The sequence below is a fragment of the Acinonyx jubatus genome, chromosome D2 (assembly GCF_027475565.1).
Source record: "Acinonyx jubatus isolate Ajub_Pintada_27869175 chromosome D2, VMU_Ajub_asm_v1.0, whole genome shotgun sequence".
Taxonomy (NCBI): Eukaryota; Metazoa; Chordata; class Mammalia; order Carnivora; family Felidae; genus Acinonyx; species Acinonyx jubatus.
The window spans coordinates 45450338-45470995 of NC_069393.1; the positions used below are offsets into that span (position 1 = coordinate 45450338).

The 20658-nt window shown below is 47.1% G+C and overlaps 1 protein-coding gene across 7 annotated transcripts in view; it reads left to right on the top strand.

Annotated features, from left to right (window-relative positions):
* WDFY4 (WDFY family member 4) overlaps positions 1–20658 on the top strand; it is a 292598-nt gene that overhangs the window by 200168 nt on the left and 71772 nt on the right. For all 7 annotated transcript variants that reach the window (XR_008291964.1, XM_053206796.1, XM_053206793.1 and 4 more), the window contains 4 exons: positions 2366–2514; positions 8232–8352; positions 10880–10965; positions 12493–12555. Coding sequence is in view for 6 of the 7 variants with exons in the window: in XM_053206796.1 (XP_053062771.1) it covers positions 2366–2514; positions 8232–8352; positions 10880–10965; positions 12493–12555 (419 nt within the window). In the remaining variant the exon portion in view is untranslated. The remainder of the gene's footprint in view (positions 1–2365; positions 2515–8231; positions 8353–10879; positions 10966–12492; positions 12556–20658) is intronic.

The window sequence follows — 20658 nt, forward strand, 5'->3', positions numbered from 1 at the left end:
CTCAATCCTTCCTATTATTATTATTGTTATTACTGGTCTTCCAGTCTGTTGAGTAGCAGTTCTTGTCGATTCTACCCCTTCTTGCTTAGCTTCCCTACTTGTCTCCTTTTTCCCATTTGCCTCTGCCACCCTATCCCAAACCACCATTCTTCCACAGGACTACGGGAAGAGCCATGTGACTGACCACCTGCTCTTGGCTCCTTTGGATCTACTCTGCACCCAGCAGCCAGTGTCCTCTTTCAGAAATGACCCCTCCCATGGCTTCCTATTGCAACAAGAATAAAACCCAATGGCCTTACCAAGATTCCAGGCCCCTCCCCAGATCTAAGCATGCCTACTTCTCAACTTCAATTCAGCCACTCTGACCTCTTTTCTGTTCCCCAGATCTACCCTTTCTGTCTCTAGGCTCTGGACTGGATGTTCTTTTCCCCTGAAGTGTTCTCTGAGTTTTCCATGGCTGCCCCACTTCCATAAATCAAGTCTTAGAGTTTGTGTAAAAGTGTCCCTACAAGCTTCTCTCTTCCTTGTTATCAGCCTATTGTTTCTCTCTCAGCACATAGCACAATTTGTGATCATTTATTGGTTGATGTTGCATGCCTACTACCCCCTAGTAGGGGGTAGATTTTCCCCCTAGATTTTAAGCCCCGTGAGGATAGGGTTCTTGTTTATCTTGTCCATGCCTCTGTCCCCAAAGCCTAGCTCAGGGCCTGGCATATAGTAGGTGCTGAGTCCAAACTTGTGAATAGATGGCCGTATGGATGAATGAACAAAGTTGGAAATGCGTCCGTGGTAAATCGTGGCTCTGCAGGCAGGTTGAGGGCCAGCTCCTCTGACAAGGTGGATGCAGGAGAGGCCTGGGAGCCAGCAGCCTGCAGAAGGCTTGGGTTTTAGGAGCCAGGATAATTAGCTAGTTCTCACTTAGGAAAAATAGTTCAGAGATGACTTTCCCTGGATCACAGTGGGTAATGCTTAACTTGGAACCAAAAACCCTTGGCGGATCTTCATTTTCTGGCCTTGGCCCTGACTTTGATCCCATTTGATGCACGAGTTGGAGAACTGGTGTTCAAGGCCTGCTTTCCAGATTTCATCACTGTGGTCCTATTATTTCTCCCAATGGTGAGCAGGGAGCTTAGCTTCAATCCCAGGCTCAGCCACTTACTATGTGACTAATCTTGGGTGAGATTTTTATCTCTGGGACCTTTTTTTTTCCCCCAGTAGTAAAATCTCCCTTGCCCGATTGAAAGGATTATATTGGTTAATACGTGTAAAATGTTTACAATGGCCATATGTTAGGTAGTTGAAAAAAATCAGTTCCTCTTTTGTGTAACTGGAATTAGCATAGAATTGCCCTGAGAAAATGTTGGCCTTGGCCTTGCTCTTGGTCCGTTTGGGTTCCTGTCGTCTAGAATTCATTTCTTTCCTCACTTGTTCAGGGAAGTGTTTCATGTGAGGACCCACTTAATCCTGACTTCCTGTAGGACTCTAGGTCATACCAAGACATTGTCCCAGGTCAGGCCCCCCCGGAAGCCAACTACGGATCAGAGGTGTGTATGCAGGAAGTTCACCAGGAGGGATAATCACAGGATCGGGCAGAGGGAGAAAGGCAACTCTGAGGCTCTCAGCAAAGGCCTCTATGATTCCACAGAAGCTTGAGGTCTGGAGTGATTCTTCAGAGTCGGCTGGAATTGAGGCAAAGGGTGACTCTTCCAGCTCTACAGTGACCAGATGTTGGGTACAGACAGCCACTGGGAAGGGGGCGTGACCTTTGGCCAGGCTTTCTCTTTACCAGAGGTAATTCTGGAAAGCTGCCAGCATTTCCAGCCACTGAGAGAAGAACCTGAGTCTGAAAGGAGGGATAGAGCATGGGCCTCCTCTGCACACACCTTGGACTAGCCTTGGCCTTGCAGAGACAGCAGTATCAGTCTTAACACTTGTGGGTCTAGGCAGACCAGTTCCACTCCTGGCTCGGCCACTCACCAGCTGGCCCCCTGACAAGCTCCTTCACCTCTGTAACTGAGGGATGCTGGTACCTTAAAAACCCTCCTCATTGTTAACTGCAGAATGTTTTGCATGATTGTGCAGGAGGTAAAGTGAGACAGATTGTCAATATGCCCAAAACAGCAATAAATACTCATCTTGGTGAGGGTAGCGGTGGCCTTGGGTAAATGAGGTAACTACACAGGGTGTTGGGTGTAGATGTGCCACTTAAACTCTGAAGAGCAGGGCAGCTCTCGGGCAGTGGCTCTGTCCCTCTTACAGGGCACAACCCCGACGTCCAGTGTCTCAGTGGGTGACTGGTCATCCATAAGCATGATGGGCCTGCTTCACATGCACACGAACTGACCGTGACACTGTTTCCCTCCAGGTGACACAGAAGTACTCCCTGGTGATCGTGCAGGGCCACCTGGTCTCCGAAGGGATCCTGCTTTTTGGCCATCAGCACTTCTACATCTGTGAGAACTTCACGCTGTCCCCTGTGGGTGATGTCTACTGTACCCGCCACTGCTTATCCAAGTGAGTTCCCTGCTTCCCCCAGCAGATTCTTCCCTGAGCCTTAACTTCCTTCTCAGCCACCCCTACTCCTACCCTGCCCACCTTGTTCTCTTTGTGGGCTGACATTTGTGCCTGAAACGGAGCCATGAGCTAGAATAGAAGAACTGAGACATAGGCATCCATGACTGTGGCTTCCCAAAGCTGCAGTTTGGGGTGGGTAACAATGGGACTGCTCCCCATACCTCTTGTGATATGGGGCACACCTCAAGACAAGGGGGCTTCTCTCCTTAGGTTATTTTGGTGATTGAATCCAGTCCCATCAGCTTGCTCATTCAACAGCTTGTCAATTGCTCCTTCTGTGAGAACCATCAGACGGTGGCCCTTGTGCTGAATGACTGCACTCAGCAGCACAAATGGGTTCTTTTGGAAAGAGTTTCGAGCACACTGACATCACAAATTTATTGCGAGAGGAGCCTTCTGGGATCACACTTGATGACGTGGGGCTAGTGTGGTGAGGGAGGGCTACTGGAGGAGGGAGGCTGAGATCTTGGTTCTGAAACATGGCTGGGATTTGGGTAGAACTCAGACAAGTCTTTTTTTTTTTTTTTTTTTTTTTTTTTTTTTACACGCCAACGAATACCAGAGGTCTTTGGCAGGAAATTCAGAAGTCCTTCTTTATAATCAAGTGTATTTGTTCAGGTAGCTCTCCTTGGTTAATTCTCTTGTGTTCATAATGTACAGCCATTCATTCAAAGTCAGATTGACTCTGTTCACACTTTGGCTAGGAGCTCAGTTGTCAGGTAATATGCCCCACCTGATCATCACATTTGATCATCACAACAAACATGGATGAAGATTTCTTGACTTTTCTGGTTTAGCAAAGGTTCAAATGATGACAAGATAACCTCTTCACCCGGAAGCTCTTAAACTAGTATCAAGTCACCTTGAGGGCTAGTTTAAACAGACTTCTGGGAACCCACCTTCACCCCAGTTTCCACTTTGATAGATCTGCTGGAGGGCCTGAGATTTTAACAAGTTCTTGGGTGATGCTGATGCTTCTGGTGTGGGACCACGCTTTGAGAACCACTGTTTTAGACTATCGACAGAAGCACCAGAGCCTTACCTGCCAATAACTTAAAAATTTTAACTCCTGGTTGTCGTTATCATTTCCAGCCTATGGCAGGAAGCAAGAGTTCAAGGAGTGTGAAAGAATAAATGTCAGCCCACCCTCCTTTGATTTAGATTTGCTTTAAAATGCTTGGCATTTTTCTTTCTGCTCATTTGCATCTTTTATTCATACCAAATGTTCACCGGTTGCTGCGAGTCTTCTGTGCTTTTCCAAGGCAGGAGGAGCATAATTAATCCTTGGCACATGCATTCCATCTTATTCCTCATGTTTTATTGATACTGATCAATACGGACAATGGGTCTGCAGACTTGCCTTTCTGAGAGCTGATGAAAGCTTTCTCGTCTACCTATCTGCATGGCATGCCCCTGTAATGACTTGCATAATCCATTGCTTCACTCTCCACCTCTGGTTTAAATCGAGTTAGTGTTAGAGAAGATGTTATTGATTAGGCAAATTGTGTTTATGAGGTGCATCTAATCATGATCAAATTGGCTACATCTGCACTTTTAATAGAAGCCCAGTTATCGGGTTGTAGGTACTCACTTGATTTGCAATGACAAAGGAGACTTCCCATGTCTGGAAATGTATTTTTCTAGAATGCGAGTAGGAGTGCAGTGAGAACAAATTACTACCCTGGAGTATCATTTGGGAATTGCTTAGGTAATTTTAGTCACCAGACCTCAAAGAAGTATTTGTTAACCAGACAGTGCTTTCTCTCTGAGGTCTTGTCTGCTGCCTTAAGAAACTTCTGGCACTCATGGAGATGCGGTTCTCAGAGACCAGCTATTAGATCATGTGAGATCAATGGGGATTAAGTCTTATTTTGACCATGGAGACTAAGGAAGATACATAAATAAGCAAGTTAAAAATAAAGCTAACGCAACCCTGAAATGTTTCTTTAAAAGACTGCCATCAAATTGAGTAGAGTTGAGCACTAGACCTTGAAAGAAGCTCTCTGATGCACCATAAAAATATCCCAAATAAAACTCAGGAACAATGCAAATCCTCCAACATTGATTGCACTTGAGTACTTTGGAGCTTTGCTCAGAAGGTAAGGACCTTTCTAGATGGTTTATTTTGCTTTCAGTGAGATTGCCCATTACCTGAATAGAATGATTGTATTTGTTCCCTAAGGCTATATAACAAAGTACCAAAAATTGGGTGGCTTAAAAAAACAAATTTATTGTCTCCCAATTCTGGAAGCTAGAAGGCCAAAATCAAGGTGTCAGCAGGGCCATGGTCTCTCTCCAGTTCTTGGAGAGGATCCTTCCTTGCCTCATAGCCTCTGGTGTTTCCCTGCAGCCCTTGCCTTTTCTTGGCTTGGAGACACATCATTCCAGTCACATGGCCACCTTATGTCTGTGTGTCATGAGATCTTCCCTGTGTGTGTGTGTGTGTGTGTCTGTCTGTCTGTCTCTGGGTCTAAATTTCCCCTTTGTTTAAGGACACCAGTCATATTGGATTAGGGCCAATCTTGACCTCATTTTAACATTATTACCTCTGTAAACACCCTATTTCTAAAATTTAAAAAAAGCCACATTCTGAGATACTGGGGGTTAGGATTTCAACATATAGCATATCCCTCTTGGAGGACACTACTCTACCCATAATAGTGTCAGGCAAGCTCACAAGGTATACAACATTTGATTCATTTTGTTGGAATCCAAGCCATCCAACTGGCTCTTTGTGATAGGGTACTTATAATAAGACATTTTCTCCACATCAGTCAACAGTTCTGAGGCATCATTTCTCTGTTTACTTCAATTCAACAAATACTGGAAATCTGTATTGTGCCAGGCAACTGTGGTAGACTCCATACACACAAAGAGATAAGTCAGATGTGGGCTGAGCCTGGTAGAGTTTATGATCTAGTGAATGATTCTGGGTATAAATTACAGGTATAAATTCTGACAATAATTGGATTAGCTCAGAAATAACTTCAAATATTTTAGTCTGAAGTCCACTTTTACTACCAAAGACCAGGTCAGCCAATAGGATTACCACTTGGTTTACTGTGGTTTCCCTAGTTAAGAATATTAAAAAGGATACTGTAACCACTGTGGCAAACTTGCATTTATCATGATAGCTGTCATGCAAAAGAGTAGTGAATAGCATCCTATAAACTGTGGCCACAGCTCCATCTAAAGAAGGACATGAATCAGCTCCTCCTTTCTTTTACCCATTTGCCTTAAGGGCCTGAACTCTGCCTTAATGCACAGAACAGGGAGAATACAGTGTTGGCAAAGAGACCCAGTCATAGCTGTGTGACTAACACTAGATAAGACGGAACTTCAACCTGGACTCACATCAGTGAACTCAGTAACGTTTTTTACAATTTTGTCTTCCTGAGCATTTGGGTCTGTCTGAGCATTCCTGCCATATCAGGTTATTCTATCTCTACAAGTAGGAGAAAAATAAATGCATTTCTTCCTAAAAGCTCCTTCCTGAAAGCATTTTCCAGAACATTCTTCCTCACGTCATCAGTGTCTCAGAGTGCTGGGTTGCAGGATCAGTCAGCACAGAGGGAGCTGCAAGGAGTGAGCTTGCAGGGAGAGCTCTGTAAAAGCTAGTGGGTCTTTCGGCCTCAGAGGAGATAGGGTACTGATGAATGAGCTTCAGTTTTAGAGTCAGAGGACCTGGGTTTGAAACCAGTTCCATGTGACCTTGGAAAAGTCACTTTTCCTCTTTGGAACACAGTTTCCTCATTTCTGATATGGGAATACTAATGGCACATGCTCTGTAAGGAGGTTATGAGGTTTAAATTAAACAACAGACAGGATGTGCTTGGCAGGCTGTAGGGCCTGATGCTTGTCAATCCACTCAACAAACATGCCCAGAGCTCTGGGGAAGATGTGGAGGGTGGAGAGCCATGGGCACAGGTCCGTGCCCCAGGGAACTCACTCATAGTCTGCTGGGAAAAGAACCAAATGTGTGGCTAAAGCACAGATGATGTTTGCTGTGGTTCCCACAAGCAAGGGGCTACGGGAGCACGGAGGCAATGCCACTGCCATTCTCGCCAGTGCCTTGACCGGAGATGCTGGTTGACCTAAGCTGGGAGTAGGAACGAGAATTACCACCACAGCCCCATGGGGAGTCAGCGAAGTTCAGCAGAAACTCAGCTTACCCCTGATGGCAGGGACAAAGAGCCTTAGCCGGAAGATTTGAATTAAAGCACCTAGGCAGAAGTATCCAGAACCAAACCCACCTTTGTATTTGATGGGTTCTACAGCAATGTGGCTCAAGGCAGAGATCTGAGAGGCTTGCACTTAGAAGGGGCAGGAGGAGCTGCAAAGGGCTGAGTTTCCATCCTGGAGGGCTGGCTGTTCAGGAGGCTAAGCCAGGCTCAAGCTGTGACCCCCAGGAGCAGCCTCCGCTTCCACCTTCAGACGGAACCTTTCTGCATTGTGCTCAAGGGCACGCCCTCAGCACTGCAGATGCCCGGCCACCCCCACTGACCCGTGACTAGAGAAGCCCTGCTGACCAGTGTGACAAACCGATCTGTCTGCTTCCCCTGGGAAGGGTGGCTCGGAGGCCTGGTGTCCTGCTCCGTAGGCTGGGTGGGGAGGGCCACACTTGGAGCCCGGGTGGCGAGGAGGGGAGATAGCAGCCATCGCCGCCACCTTGTGCTGCTGCAGGGGCTCTTTCAGTTCTTGGCTCCTCATATCTGTAGTTGATACACAGGCTTCTTGGGGACTGGGGTGCCTGGGAGGCCCCTTGTTGCTCAAGTTCCCAAAAGGCATTTGATCAGAGCTTTTGCAGTCACATACACAGTTTAACTATGCTACATAACTCAGAAGTTCAGAAATGTAACTCTATACCTGAAATCAGTTTTATGTCTCAAGTCCCCATTCATATTGGTGGTGAAAAACTTTATCTGGTTACCAAAAGGTGTTTCCGTTACTTGCATTGCACAGGTTGTCCTCTATGGGATAAATCTTAGTCAAATTCACAGTTCTCCCTTTCTCCCCTCTCCCTCTCTTCCCACGGGAGGGTCGTTCTGACCTCTGAGGGGGCTCCTGGCTCTGGGTCGGGGCTCCGGGGGGCCACCGCTGATGCTGTGGCCAGTATCCTCCAGCCCACCAGTGCTCTCAGCCCGCTGCACACCTCTTTGGGGCTCAGGGGTTCTCTGCTGAGTACCAGGGTTTCTCCCCTGGTACTCTAGATGCCATCCACGTGGCTGGGCCACCCCAGACCCCATGTTGCTGAAGCCAGGCTTTTTTATGGAGGCTCATCATCTTTCTGCCCCTGCCTTCTGGCCTGAAATTTCTCCATGTGTAATGGGGTGTCTCTTTCACTCTTCTCCACCCCCTCGACCCTACACCTAGAGAGCCTTCTTACACTCACCCCTTGCATCCTGTGCCACTGTCTGCCCTGGAGGCTGTCGCCTCACCCGGTGACACGGATGCCCCACCCTGCTCCAGGGCAGGGCCGACCCAGGCAGGAACTCAGAAAGGGTTTAGCAGTCAGCGGTGCCAGCACCCTAGCTGGTCATGATTGCAGCACTCTTCCTGCAGTGTCTCCAGAAACATGGGGTCCGGGATGTCGCGGGGCAGGAAGGGGAACAAGCCCTCCAGACACCCTCTCACTGCATGTCGTGTTTCCTTTTCAGCATCAGCGATCCATTCATTTTCAACATGTGCAGCAAAGACAGGTCCTCCGACCACTACTCGTGCCAGAGACATAGCTATGGGGACCTCAGGGAGCTCCGGCAGGCACGCTTCCTCCTGCAGGTATGCCCCGGGGAGGGGGCAAGAGGGAGAACCATCTTTTCATGGAAAAGCATCTAGGTGCTATGGAGGCCCCATCTGAAAGTGCGGGACACCTCCGTGACCCCCTTCACACCTGTGCATAGCCCAGTGCCTTTGGGACACATCTGCGAGTCCGCTGGCTGATGTTGGGCCTGGCTTCCAGGCTGGCAGTACTGAAGTCTGCTTCATTCTCTCCCCATTTCCTCCTGTTTGGCTGCTGGGACCTTCTCTCTCTTACTGTGTCATTTAGGATCCAGTCTCTTTGCTTTCCTTTTCCCTTGACACGTCCCAGAGCGACCTTGGAGATGCTGGAATACAGGACAGGACAGCTCCGTTGCCCCGTGGCAGAGCTGAAGACTAAGAGTCAAGGGTCAGCCTGCCCTATCTGAGCCTGTGGACCCCTCTGCTGACTTCTGCCCCTCCCCTCTGCTCTCCACACAGGTTCAACCATCTTCAAGCTCCTGGGCACTTCCTGGGTCAAGTGGTTTGGAGATCTCTTGATTGTCCCCTCCAACCAGGGTCCCAGAGCTTCACCCAGTGCCTTCAAGGGCTCATGAGGGGCTAACAGAGCCAGTACCCTTCAGAGTCAGGGCTTTGCTGAGACTTTTCACTTCAGGTGCGGAGGGAGGAGCCCCTGCTGGCCGCAGACACATCTGGGCCTCTCCAGCCCAGCCTTACAGCATCAAAGCTGCATCCGAAGGCCTCCCAGGCATCTGGCAGAGGAACAGGAAGAGAGGGACCACCCTTGTGGGAGGGGAGGGGCCCAAACTTTCTTCCACCCTTTCTGGAGAGTCTGTTCTGCTAAGGCCAATGGGGGATGGGGTTGGCCTTAATCAACCTAGTAATGAGTGTTTTATCTGTAAATGTCTTTGGGTCTATAATTCATCCTGTGATCCTCCTGCCTGGGGGCCTTCTTACTATTTTCTGACACTGAAGCTCAGGGGGGCCTTTCTAGGGGGCTCATTCTTGAAAGGATCAGCAAGCTGCTGGAATCCAACCATCCCTCTTCCTCTCTCTCCACTGATTTTGCCCACAAAGTGTTGGTTCTCATCTTGCCTGACCTTCGTGCGCTTCCTTGCAAGGACAGTAAACTAGAAGGGGAAAACTGGAAGAAGCCCCGCCCTGAGGGTTCTAGACAGTGTGGCTAGCATGGGCCTAGTCCAGACCACGGCCCTGACACTGTAGCATGTTTGAGCACAGGCGACCACGTCTTGTCTCTTCCACCATTACATATATAGCACTCAGCACACTTTTCGGCACATCTAAATACTCAAAATTATTATTTTATGATTATGTCTACCTTATGGATTATATATAGTAGCACATAGGTATCAGTAAGTGAGTTTCTTTCCCCTCAGTAAACAGTGATTGTTTCCAGATGTTCGGTTAGCCTGACAGTGGTGAAAAGGAGAAGCAGGAGAGCTTGTGAGCAGGGCCAAGTAGTGTGGGAGTTAGGGGCAGGGAAAGCTTGTGAGCATGGCCCTCATCTCTCTTGGGTTCCCCTAGGAGAAAGTCAGATCTTGGGTGCTCAAGGTTGCCGGGGGAAGCCATTACATCTGCACTGATCATCTGCTTTGCACAGTATTTATATTTCTATCGTAGAAAAATATGCAGGGCTCCCATATGCACCCCGACCCTGTCCAGAGGGGGTTGCGCTATCATCACAAATACTTTCCCTCTGCTCCGGAGCCCAGAACTGGACTTTGGGAGCACTACCAGTCAGGTAGAAACGGGACCTGACTCGGTTGTCAGATGCAGCGCCTTCCTCCATGCCCAGCACCACCACCCCCCACCCCCGCCCCAGCCAGCCCTCAGAATTCTCTCCCTGACCTGGTCTCATCCTTGAGCCTCATCCTACATGTAGACTCTCTCTATGGCTGTTCCAAGTCCGTTATTTACACAGCTTGGATGAGAAGGAAGGGAGACAGGGAGGGAGGAGGGAAAGGAAATTATGTAGAGTTCAGTTAGGCATTAACAAAATACCTTTGCCATGTCAGCATGGCCACATCAAAATGGCTCTGCAAAACAAGTTTGGCAAAGCACCCTGTGCCTGCAGGTCTATAGGTCAACATACAGTGTTGCCCAGATTGTGAGATGCACCCAGCCACCCCCCCCCCCCATCTACCCATCCCCTAATATTTCTGATGAGGTGAGTCTCTGGTTCAGGAAACCAAACTTGTGACCCAGAAGTGGAGGAGTCTGAAGGTATCACCAGGCCCTTTCCTCCCTCTGTCTATTCCTTATCTGGCTTATCCTGGGAGTGGGGCTCTTGCTTCCTGCTTCAGTCAAAGGAAGTCTGAGGCCCTCCTGCCCTCCTACCGATTTTGTGGGGACTCCCTTCATCAGTGTCACTAAAGTCTTTGTACCCCCTTAGAAGGTTGGAAGAACCAACCAGAAAGGGTTGTCTGACACAGAGAACCAAATGACCCATTGCTAGTGGCTCTGTGGCCTGGGTTTCTCCATTTCAGGCAACTTCAGTAGCAATGAAAGGGGTTTCTCCTCTTTATAGGACATTGCCCTGGAGCTCTTTTTCCAAAATGGATATTCCAAGTTTCTTGTCTTTCACAACAGCGATCGGAGTAAGGTCTTCAAAAGGTAAGGGTTTGAAAATCCTCCTCGGAGAAAACTGATCATGAACTGAGAACAGGACAAAGACAGCTCAGCTCTGTTCTCAGGAGAACTGTTCTCAACCCACAGCAAGCAAGATTTAGATCAGACATGGGAAGAACCTACTGACATACGGAGCTATTGAATCATGGAATAAAGTATAGAAAAAGATGCAGAAATGCCTTCCCTAAATCCGAGAAACAGACTCCATTTCATGGACTGAAGTGGTTTAGGACAGTAATGACTAAAGGGGGAAAAACTTGTGCAGACACAACACATTTAAGAAGCTGGCTGTTTAATGGGCCTTCCAGAATTTTCTGGCTTGGCTTTTTAATTTTCCAAATAATTTTTTTTGGCTTAATCTTTTCTTTTTGATCCCAGTTGCCAATTTTAGTTGTTCCAATTTCATATTTCACTGGAAAGAATTCCAAACAACTGATTTCCCACTTCTTCATGGAACATCTTTTTTCTTTCTTTAAAGAGAGAAGCCTGCTGTTTTAGTTTAACTTCTTTCTTCAAATAGATTAATGAATCAGTCCAAGAAATCTATGCTAGTGTTTAAATTTTTTTAGTTCTAATGGTTATTTTTTTTTTCATTATTATTGAAGTTACAGATAAATAGATCTGCGGAGAATCTAGAAGGGCTAGAAAGGAAAGCAGGTTCCTAGCCATAGACAGACAACACAGAAAGTGTATTAACAGAAGTTGGGGGAGGGTATGTTCCGCTCCACTTTGGGTTGGGAGTTCTGAGGTGATATTTGACACCTCCAGTCTGGGAAGCCCCATTTTGTGCTCAGAAGTTCTAGCTTTGTCTTCCTGTTGGCCCTGGCCAGTCACTGGCACTCCAACCAGCTGCTGGGTCCAAAGGGCAGGGCCAGAATGGAGAAAACAACTCCTGCAGAGAGGCTGTTTGCGCCAGCTCTGGGCACATCTCCATTGACTGTGAGCCTTCCTCTGAGGCGCCTCCAAGGGGCGCTGTTATATTGCCTCCCAAAATTTTCTTCAAGTTCCACTTTAGACACAACTGAGGAGGTAGATAGTGCCAGGCTGTACCTCACATCCATTTCTCCCTGTGATTTCTGTATGTTAAGCACAGTTTGTCACAGTTAATCTAGAAGTTTTATATATCCCTCGCTCAGGCAGTGAATGTTGGCCATTCCCTCTATGACTTTGCCTCACGGAGCCTTAAATTAGATGGCATTTTCAGTGGTTGCTGGAATTGGCAATGGGAGGATTGTCAAGTGCCTGGCCCAGAGGAGGTATCCAAAACACATACATGGCTTTATTTTAATGTTTTATTACCATTTTTATTAAGGCCAGAGTGTATAATGCCAGGGGATGCTGAGGGCCTGCCTCAGAGGTGCACCTGGGTCTGGTGTTCATGCCCTGGGGACAGGATGGGGGATGGGAGGGGCAAGTCTGCACCCTACCTCTTGACGGGCACCAAAAATGTCTCTCTGGTGGTGGAAGAGTCTTGACTCTGCTGCTGGAATGATCTTTTCCTTTTTTGTTTAGCTTCTGCTCTTTCCAGCCCAGCTTGAAAGGGAAAGGCATCACGGAGGAGCCTCTCAATCTAAGGTAATGGCACAGGCAGGAGCCCAGCCGTGCTCTCTGGGCATGGTGCTGGCCTTGCTTGGATTGTCTTCATTTGTCTGATCCTACCGTAAAGAAGCATCCAAAGATGCATAAATCCGCATTCTCCTCCATTTTTCTCCCTCCCATCCCCACCCTCTCCTCCTACTCCTGGAGTTCCTTCTGCCAATGAAACCTCTACAAACAGACTTGGAATTTCATGTGCTCTGTGGCATTTTCAGACCAAAATGCAAGAAGCAGCCCTCTGCCCACGGTGGATGGGGCAGGTCACCTGGTGTGGTGTCAGCCCAGGCTCAGCCTTGGTGTCAGGGCCCCAGGTGGGGGTCGTGAGCAATCTCAGGTTTGTCCCTCCTATATGAGACTCTCTGAAAGCTCAGAAGCTAAATTAGCAGATGGTAGAATGTGAGGCAGATAATAATTCATGAATCTGTGATATGGAGCATCCTCACCGGGGAACGGAAGGCTGACAGCCTCCTCCCAAGGCCTCCATTTACAAATACCCGCTTCTCTGGAAGGCTAACTCAGGATTGGTGAGTGCTTTTATTTCAATTAGGAGTGAAACTGGAAGAAGAAGGTGGTTCCTGATTTTTTCCAGGAGTATGATGGATAGGGTAGAGAGGGGTGTCCCCAGGAGTGGCATTCAAAATATTTATAGTGAAAAAAAAACACCAAAAAGCCAAAATATTTATAATGACCATGGAATAGGTACCACCAAATCATTCACAATGATTTATCAATAGCTTGTTACATGTGGTGGTTGTTGTCTGACAGAGCAAAGTACTCAAAACCTCCCCTGTCCTTATTGAGTTTACATTTTCTTTTTTTTATTAAAAAAAATTTTTTTTAATGTTGATTTATTTTTGAGAGAGACAGAGACAGAATGCGAGTGGGTTAGGGGCAGGGAGAGAGGGAGACACAGTATCCGAAGCAGGCTCCAGGCTCTGAGCTGTCAGCGCAGAGCCCGACACGGGGCTTGAACTCATGAGCTGTGAGATCATGACCCGGGCCGAAGTCGGACGCCCAACCGACTGAGCCACCCAGGCGCCCCTTGAGTTTACATTTTCTTGAGGAGGACCAAAGAAAACAATGTAAATGAGTGAAATATAAAACCTATTAAATAATGAGTATAAATATTAAAAAAAAGTCGGTAGAGCGAAGGGTTGAAATCTTAGACAGGGTAGTTAAGGGAAGCCGTCACCAAGAAAGCAATATTTGAATTCAGATGTGAACAAAGTGGGGAAGGGAGTTCTGCAGGTAAACGGGGAAGGAGCATTTCAGGCAGAGGGAAGAGCAAAGCAAAGGCCCGAGGGGGAGCACAGTGGGCTCAGCTGGGGCCAGAGTGCTTGGGGTGCAGGGAAGAGAAGGGAGAGGGGTAGCAGGAGCTGCTTCATGCAAGCCTTAGGAGCTCCTGCTAATGGCACTGGCCTTCGCTCTGAATAAGTGGGCAGTATCAGAGGAGTGATGTGACCTAACTTAAATTTTAAAAGAATCACTCTGGCTTCTGTGTCAAGATGAAGCGTAGCTGGTCAAAGGCAGAAGCTGGGAGTCCGGTTAGGAGGCTTGTGCAGTCATGCAGCTGAGAGATGGTGACAGCTTGGAGGGAGGTGGGGTGGCAGGAAGACGGTTTGCAGGGCTCTGTTTATGGACATGTTTTGAAGGTACATCTGCTGGGATTTGTTGACAAAGCAAGTGTGGGGGGTGTGTGTGTGTGAGAGAGAGAGGGGACTTAGAGACCAAGGCTTTAGGCTCGAGCAAGGGGGAGATGAAATGGGAACACCGCAGGAAGAACTACTATGGGGTGTGTTGCTTATCAGGAGCTGAGTTGTGGACATGTTAATTCTGAGATGCCTGCCAGACACCAAATGGAGGTGTCATGTAGGCCAGCGGGTATAGAAGTTTAGACTTGAAGGGAAAGGTCCAGGTGAGATGTAAATCTGGAGTAGTATCTAAAGCCATGAGCCTGGCTAAGATCATCAAGAGAATGAATGCACATGGGAAAGAGGTCTAAGGACTGTGCCTTGGGGTCTGCCAACCTTTAGAAGTGAAGGACACGGAGAGGAGCCAGCAAAAGAAATTCAAGCTGTGGCCAGGAAGGCAGGAGGAGCTGCAGGTGTGGAAGGTGTCCTTTAAGCCACGTAGAGTGTTCAAGGAGGGAGTGGCCAGCTGTGTTGGTGTCCAAATGTTATTGGCAGGCCAAGCAAGAAAAGAAGGAAGGAATGACCATTGAATTTTGCAACACGGGAGGCACCGATCACCTTCAAAAGACCAGTCAGAGTAGCTGCCAGCGGAAGCCTCCCTTTAGTTGGTAGTATCCCTTTAGTTGGTGGATTTAGTGGGGAGGTCCAGGGCGTGCCAAGGGATGGTCCAGCAGGCCGGGGCAGTGCTGGGCAGGTGGAGAGGGGGGTAACTGTTTACAAACTGGAATGGACATATCTCAATAGTTCAACAATGGTACAGTCCTAACTGTGCATATTAGCTGAATATCAGCCCTGGAGACCTCGTATTATTTCTGTTTCATACAAACGTTAATGTCCACACTTGGATTTCTCTGCAACGTTTCAGGGCAGGTATGTAAAGCCACTTCAGGCTAACTGAAGCAGACAAACAGATCCGTCACCTCATCTCCCTGGAGACCAACAAAGGTCTGGCTCCAGGCAAGGCTGGATCTCTGGACTCAATAAACCCCACCCACTGTAGCCGTGTATTTCATAGGGAGGATTTCCCTTGAGTTGACTCGGTTCTTGGCAGGCTGTCCAAGCATAATGGCATCAATGTCCCCAGTAGCTCCAGGCTGACAGTCAGTAAGTTAGAAATTCTACCATATGGGGAGTGCTCTGTCCCAGTAATTCTAGCAAAAATCTCAAAAATAAGTTTCATTTGCCAAAGTTAGGTTAGTGCCCATCCCAGAACTAATCAAGTGCTTTCACGGGCCAGATAGTGTCACGTGCCCACCCATCTTCTGGGAGTGGGATCAGTCCCACCCAGCAATGTAGACCAGACTGACAGGGTGGTGGTTCCCCAAGAGAATCAAGGTTCTGTGATGGCAAGAAGGATGAATCCTGAGGGGTGAGCAAAGAAGATGGCCATCGACTGCTCATGTGGAGAGCTCCCCAGGGACTACAGCACTTCGCTGAACCCCATTTGTCTCTGCAGATCACCCTCCTATAAATTATGCCTGTGATATCACTCTGTGGGCATGCAGCTGTCCCCACAGCCGTGAGCCTCACTCTGTCCATTTCGATACCGTTGCTCTCAGAGTCTTAGAGATGCCTTGCCCCAACAATGCATACCTGTGTCCACACAAGTAAGCTTCTGAATTTCTGCCTCAGGATTGGGGAGGGCAGACAAAGGAAGAGCAGAGGGAAGAATACATACGAGGAGCTCCACTATGGAGCTATGGCCACATACATACGTACGAGGACCTATGACCACTAAGTTGGGGGTCTGTACAAAAGTGACTGCCAAGTAGGAGAATTATTGGCCCAGAGGTGAGTCAAAGGTGTGGAAATTACTCATCACTCATTCATAGGGATGACCCTAGACACCAACCTGTGTACCACCTTGCACGTGTGGGACAACCAGGCACTGTGCTAATTTTATTTCCATTTTATTTATTTTCTCCATGATGGCTATCTGAGCCCATAGGATCAGGATCTTCCGGGGCCATTTCACACCTGCCTGGCACAGCCCTAGCACAGCTCCAAGCATGGAGACCCTTGGGAAGTATAAAACAGGAAAGGTCTGGAGTCGGTTGGGAACAATGTATAGCGTGCCAGAGAAATGCTTACATAAGCTCATGGAAGGCATTCGACAAAATGAGGAAGCCCCAGTGGGAGCACTGGTCCCAGGCTCTAGGCCCACCCAAGCAGCCAGGGACCTGGTGGGACTGTGTTGCAATAGCCAGCAGTGGGCTTTGAGATTGAACCAGTTTGGGCTTGTAGTAGGTGCTCAATAAATACTGTAATTCCTGTGCTTAGTTTTAGCACCACCTGCTGTGTATCTCAGGCATGTTTATGGAACATTTGATTAAAAACAGGTGGCTGTCTGTGCTCTCAGATCTTGTGCATCTCTCCTTTCCAGTCCATCTCCCACCAGCCCCACTGTACCATCAGGAGTTTCAGAGAGGGAAGACAACAGTGGTGCCCAGGCTTAGGAGGGTTTGGCTGGCCATTGTCCCTACGCGTAGAGAAAACCTGATGATTTTCCATTTGGATTACATACCATGAGTCTTGAAGTATCCCCATTTGCTTTTTGGACATTCTGATGAACATGAGCTTCTCATCTCTGATAGAAGTGTGCGGTCCATTCCGAGAGTTTTCAACTAGCCCAAGAGTCTTGGCCTGTGCCGTGGGTTTTGTATCTTTAACTCCCAGCTCTCAAAGCTGATTTGGCCCCTCTCCAGGCCATTCTACATATATAGGAAACCAGAGCTTTTGGGTGCCAGAGTTCTGCCTGAATTCCAATGACAATGGCTGCCTCCATAACTGAATTCTAAGGAGGTTCTGTAGGCCTGGATCCTAAATGGGAAATACTTGTAAAAGCTGGATGAGCCTGGGATCTGTAATCCATCTGTGTGTCCCCATGGTACAAGACTAGAGCATTCTAACGCCAGCAAGGTGGCATAATCAGATATAGATATTCATGGAGTGTAAGACTCTGGAAGCCTCCAGGAGTTTCTTATATAAAGTCAGCTAGACACTTGGCCAGCCAAGTTTCTGACAGCCAGAAAGCTCCACAATGTAAGACGCAGGCAGGCTCTGCTGAGATGTGAGGAGGACCAGTTGGAAAAGCCGAAACAATAGCTGAAGTGACAGGGAAAGGGCAGCTGGTTGAGAATGTAAGTGAGTAAACACACATCCTCACGCTCGTTCTCTGTAACCTCCACAAAGGGCTGCAAACAGCTTCAAAATTAAATGCAGCACCAGTACAACATTCATTTAGAAATGACCCCAAAGGTGCATCTGGGTGGCTCTGTGGGTTGAGTGTCTGATTCTTGATTTCGGCTCAGGTCATGATCCCAGGGTCGTGGGATCAAGCCCCATGTCGGGCTCTGCACTGAGCGTGGAGCCTGCCGGAGATTCTCCCCCACAACCTCTCTCTCTGCCCTTCCCCGCCCCCCACTCTCTCTCTCTCTCTCTCTCTCGAAAAAAAAGGCCCCAAAATTCCTTTAAAGGAGACAAAAGTAGATGTGAGTAGGTTAACGAACAACTAGATCAGGTAAATAGAGTGATCTAGTTACCTAATTATCCTGACACTAGGAAAAAAGAATACAATTGTCCTGGGTTACATTATTTTCCAGGGTCAGAGAACAAGAAACAGGGGACTTCGTGAACTCTTTTTTTTTTTTTTCTAGCAAATACTTTCTCTTGGCATTGAATGTTAAATTTGTCCTTATCTAAAGGGTAGTGGGTACCAAAGAAGGCAATTCCCGTTTCACATGATATGAAAAAAGAGCCCTGCAGAATAGAATCTTCTATACTGATACTCTGAAAAAGTAGGGCCCTAACATTTGGACTTATTTCTGTACAGACATTTCTTTGGGATGCCCGCGCGATCTGGATCTGTTATGTTTCTTCCCAGTGGTCTCAGTTCCTGTTGAGCCGAGAATTTGGAAAACTCTCACTGAGATGAGAAAAGGCTTGGATGGTTACCTGGTTCTTCCCTCGGGTCTCTGCTGTACACAGCACACACCTTTAAATGGGCTAGAGGCATCCTTCCATAGCCACGGTCTCTGACATATTGGAAATGCTCCCTTGCCGTGTCATCAGGGCAAGGTGTCCCTGGGCTGGAGGAGGCTGTTATGTGTGTGGCAGGCTTATCTTTAGGACCTGATTGTGTCTGCGTATTTGTCATTTCTGAAGTGTTCTCTCGATTGCCTAGCTTACTTAAATATAACGTTTACGAGAAAATGCACTTTTTGGCACAAAGTCCTGCAGTGGAGGGTTGTTGGAGTTTCCTTTATAGATTCCCTTTGAAAAATAATGCAAGACAAGAGTTCAGAAAAACACCCATGAGAACTTATCAATTCCCACGAGATGATGAACTTTCTTGATAGTCAGTCGTACCCTCCAAGACACCACTGCTAGCAGCGTGGAGGCTAAAACTCAAGTACCTGTCTCCCCCATGACCGTTCCTTCCGTCCTACTCTCCAGAGATCAACGCTGTTGACCAGCTGGGAGACTAGGGGTCTGTCATGTGCATAGACTGCTTTGATAAAGATAGTTTTGGCCCCATGGCCGAGTGCAGGAACATGCCCCTTGTTCTTGGGAAAACAGCCCCGGGAGGGCAATGGCCGAGACTACACCACTCAGACCCCGGGGGTCTAGAGCAGAGTTGCTGGAACCGGAGGTGAACTAAACAACCTGGTGGTATAACCAATGCCCCCGCATTGAGGAACTTTTCACATGGTTGGCTCAATAGGCCACGAGCAGCTGAGCTTGGTGACCTCCAGTGAGCACTGCCTGGGTCACGCGCAGACCTTGGTTTTGGGCCCCGTTCATGTCAGTCTTAGGTCTCTTGCTCACATCTCCTCTTTGCCATACCCTTGGCCATGACCTCAGACCCACTTCTAGGTAGAAGCGTAAATCAAGCCTCTCTGTTTACCCCAAGCTTGGCCCCTTTGTCCTTCCAGCTCCACTTAGTCACGTTGCTTGCTTGCGTTGGACCGAAGGGGGTCGGGGAGGGGGAGTGAAAACCTAGAACTGGGAAGGGAGAGACTCGCTGGCTCAAGGTCCCCCCCAACTTACTGCTTGTGCTTGCAGCCACTGCCAGAAAACCTGGAACATGGGTAGAGAAGGCACACATTTTCTTTTTATTATGTGTAGCATCTTTAAGCATAAAATCAACAGTGGATCATTTTAGATTATCTGGTGAACTGAGGTTAAGGTGCTCTTTCTCCTGAAATGCCTTACCTCTTTGGGATGGTTGCAGAACATTAAGCTTGTCATATTTACTCATAAATTAGCACTTGGCTGATGTACAAGGATCTGTTTATTGCTGCATCTGGGCTGCAAGATTGTTTAAAAAAATTTTTTTTTATTTTAAAATAACTATAGATTCACAGGAAGTTGCAAAAATAGTACATAGAGTCTGGGTACAGCTTTCTCTTAATTTCCCCTGATGGTTGTTACATCTTATGCAACTCTAGTACAATTTCGATACCAGGAAATTGACATTGGTACAATATGTGTGCATAGTTCTGTGTCGTTTTATCGTATATGTGGATTCGTATAACCACTACCACTTTCATCATAATCAATTGTTTTCATCGCCACAGAGCTATCTCTTGAGCTACATTTTATGGTCCTGCCCACCCTATACCACCCCTCATCAGCATTAACGCCTGGCAACCACTGATCTGTCAACTCAATCATTTTGTTCTTTAGAGAATGATCTAAAAATGGAATCATCGAGTATGTGACCCACAGAAACTGGCCTTTTTCACTCAGAATAATGCTATTGAGATCCATCCACATCGTTGCATGTGTCAATAATATGTTCCCTTTTATCACTCAGTAGTATCCATGATATGGATATACCAGGGTTTGTTTAACCATTTGCCTATTGAGAGAAATTTGGTTTCTAGTTTGGGGCCATGGCAAATAAAGAAGACTAGTTACATTTAATATAATTATTGAAATGTGAGGACATAAATCTGCTGTTTTATATTTTGTTTCCTTGTTTACTTTTCCCCTGTTGTTCCTTTCTTTCTTTCTTTCTTTCTTTCTTTCTTTCTTTCTTTCTTCTTTCTTTGTTTCCTTCTTTGCCTACCTGTGCATTACTGAATGATTAAAATCTACTTTTATTTATCTATCATATTTTTAAGTATATTTCTTTGTATGAATCTTTTGTGTAAATTTTAGTTTCAGATGTATTGCATTATAAGTACGTAACTTACCACAGGCGATTAGCATAGAGAGTTTTACTAGTTCAAAAGAAGTGTAGAGACCATAAGTCTTTTAAGTCTTAAAGTCTTCTTTTAAAACTTTAATTTTCTATAATTTATATCTATCATTTTTTAAACATTTCCTCTATATGCATAAAAAAATACACTAAGTATTTCCCAAAGTCATTTTCATACACAGATGG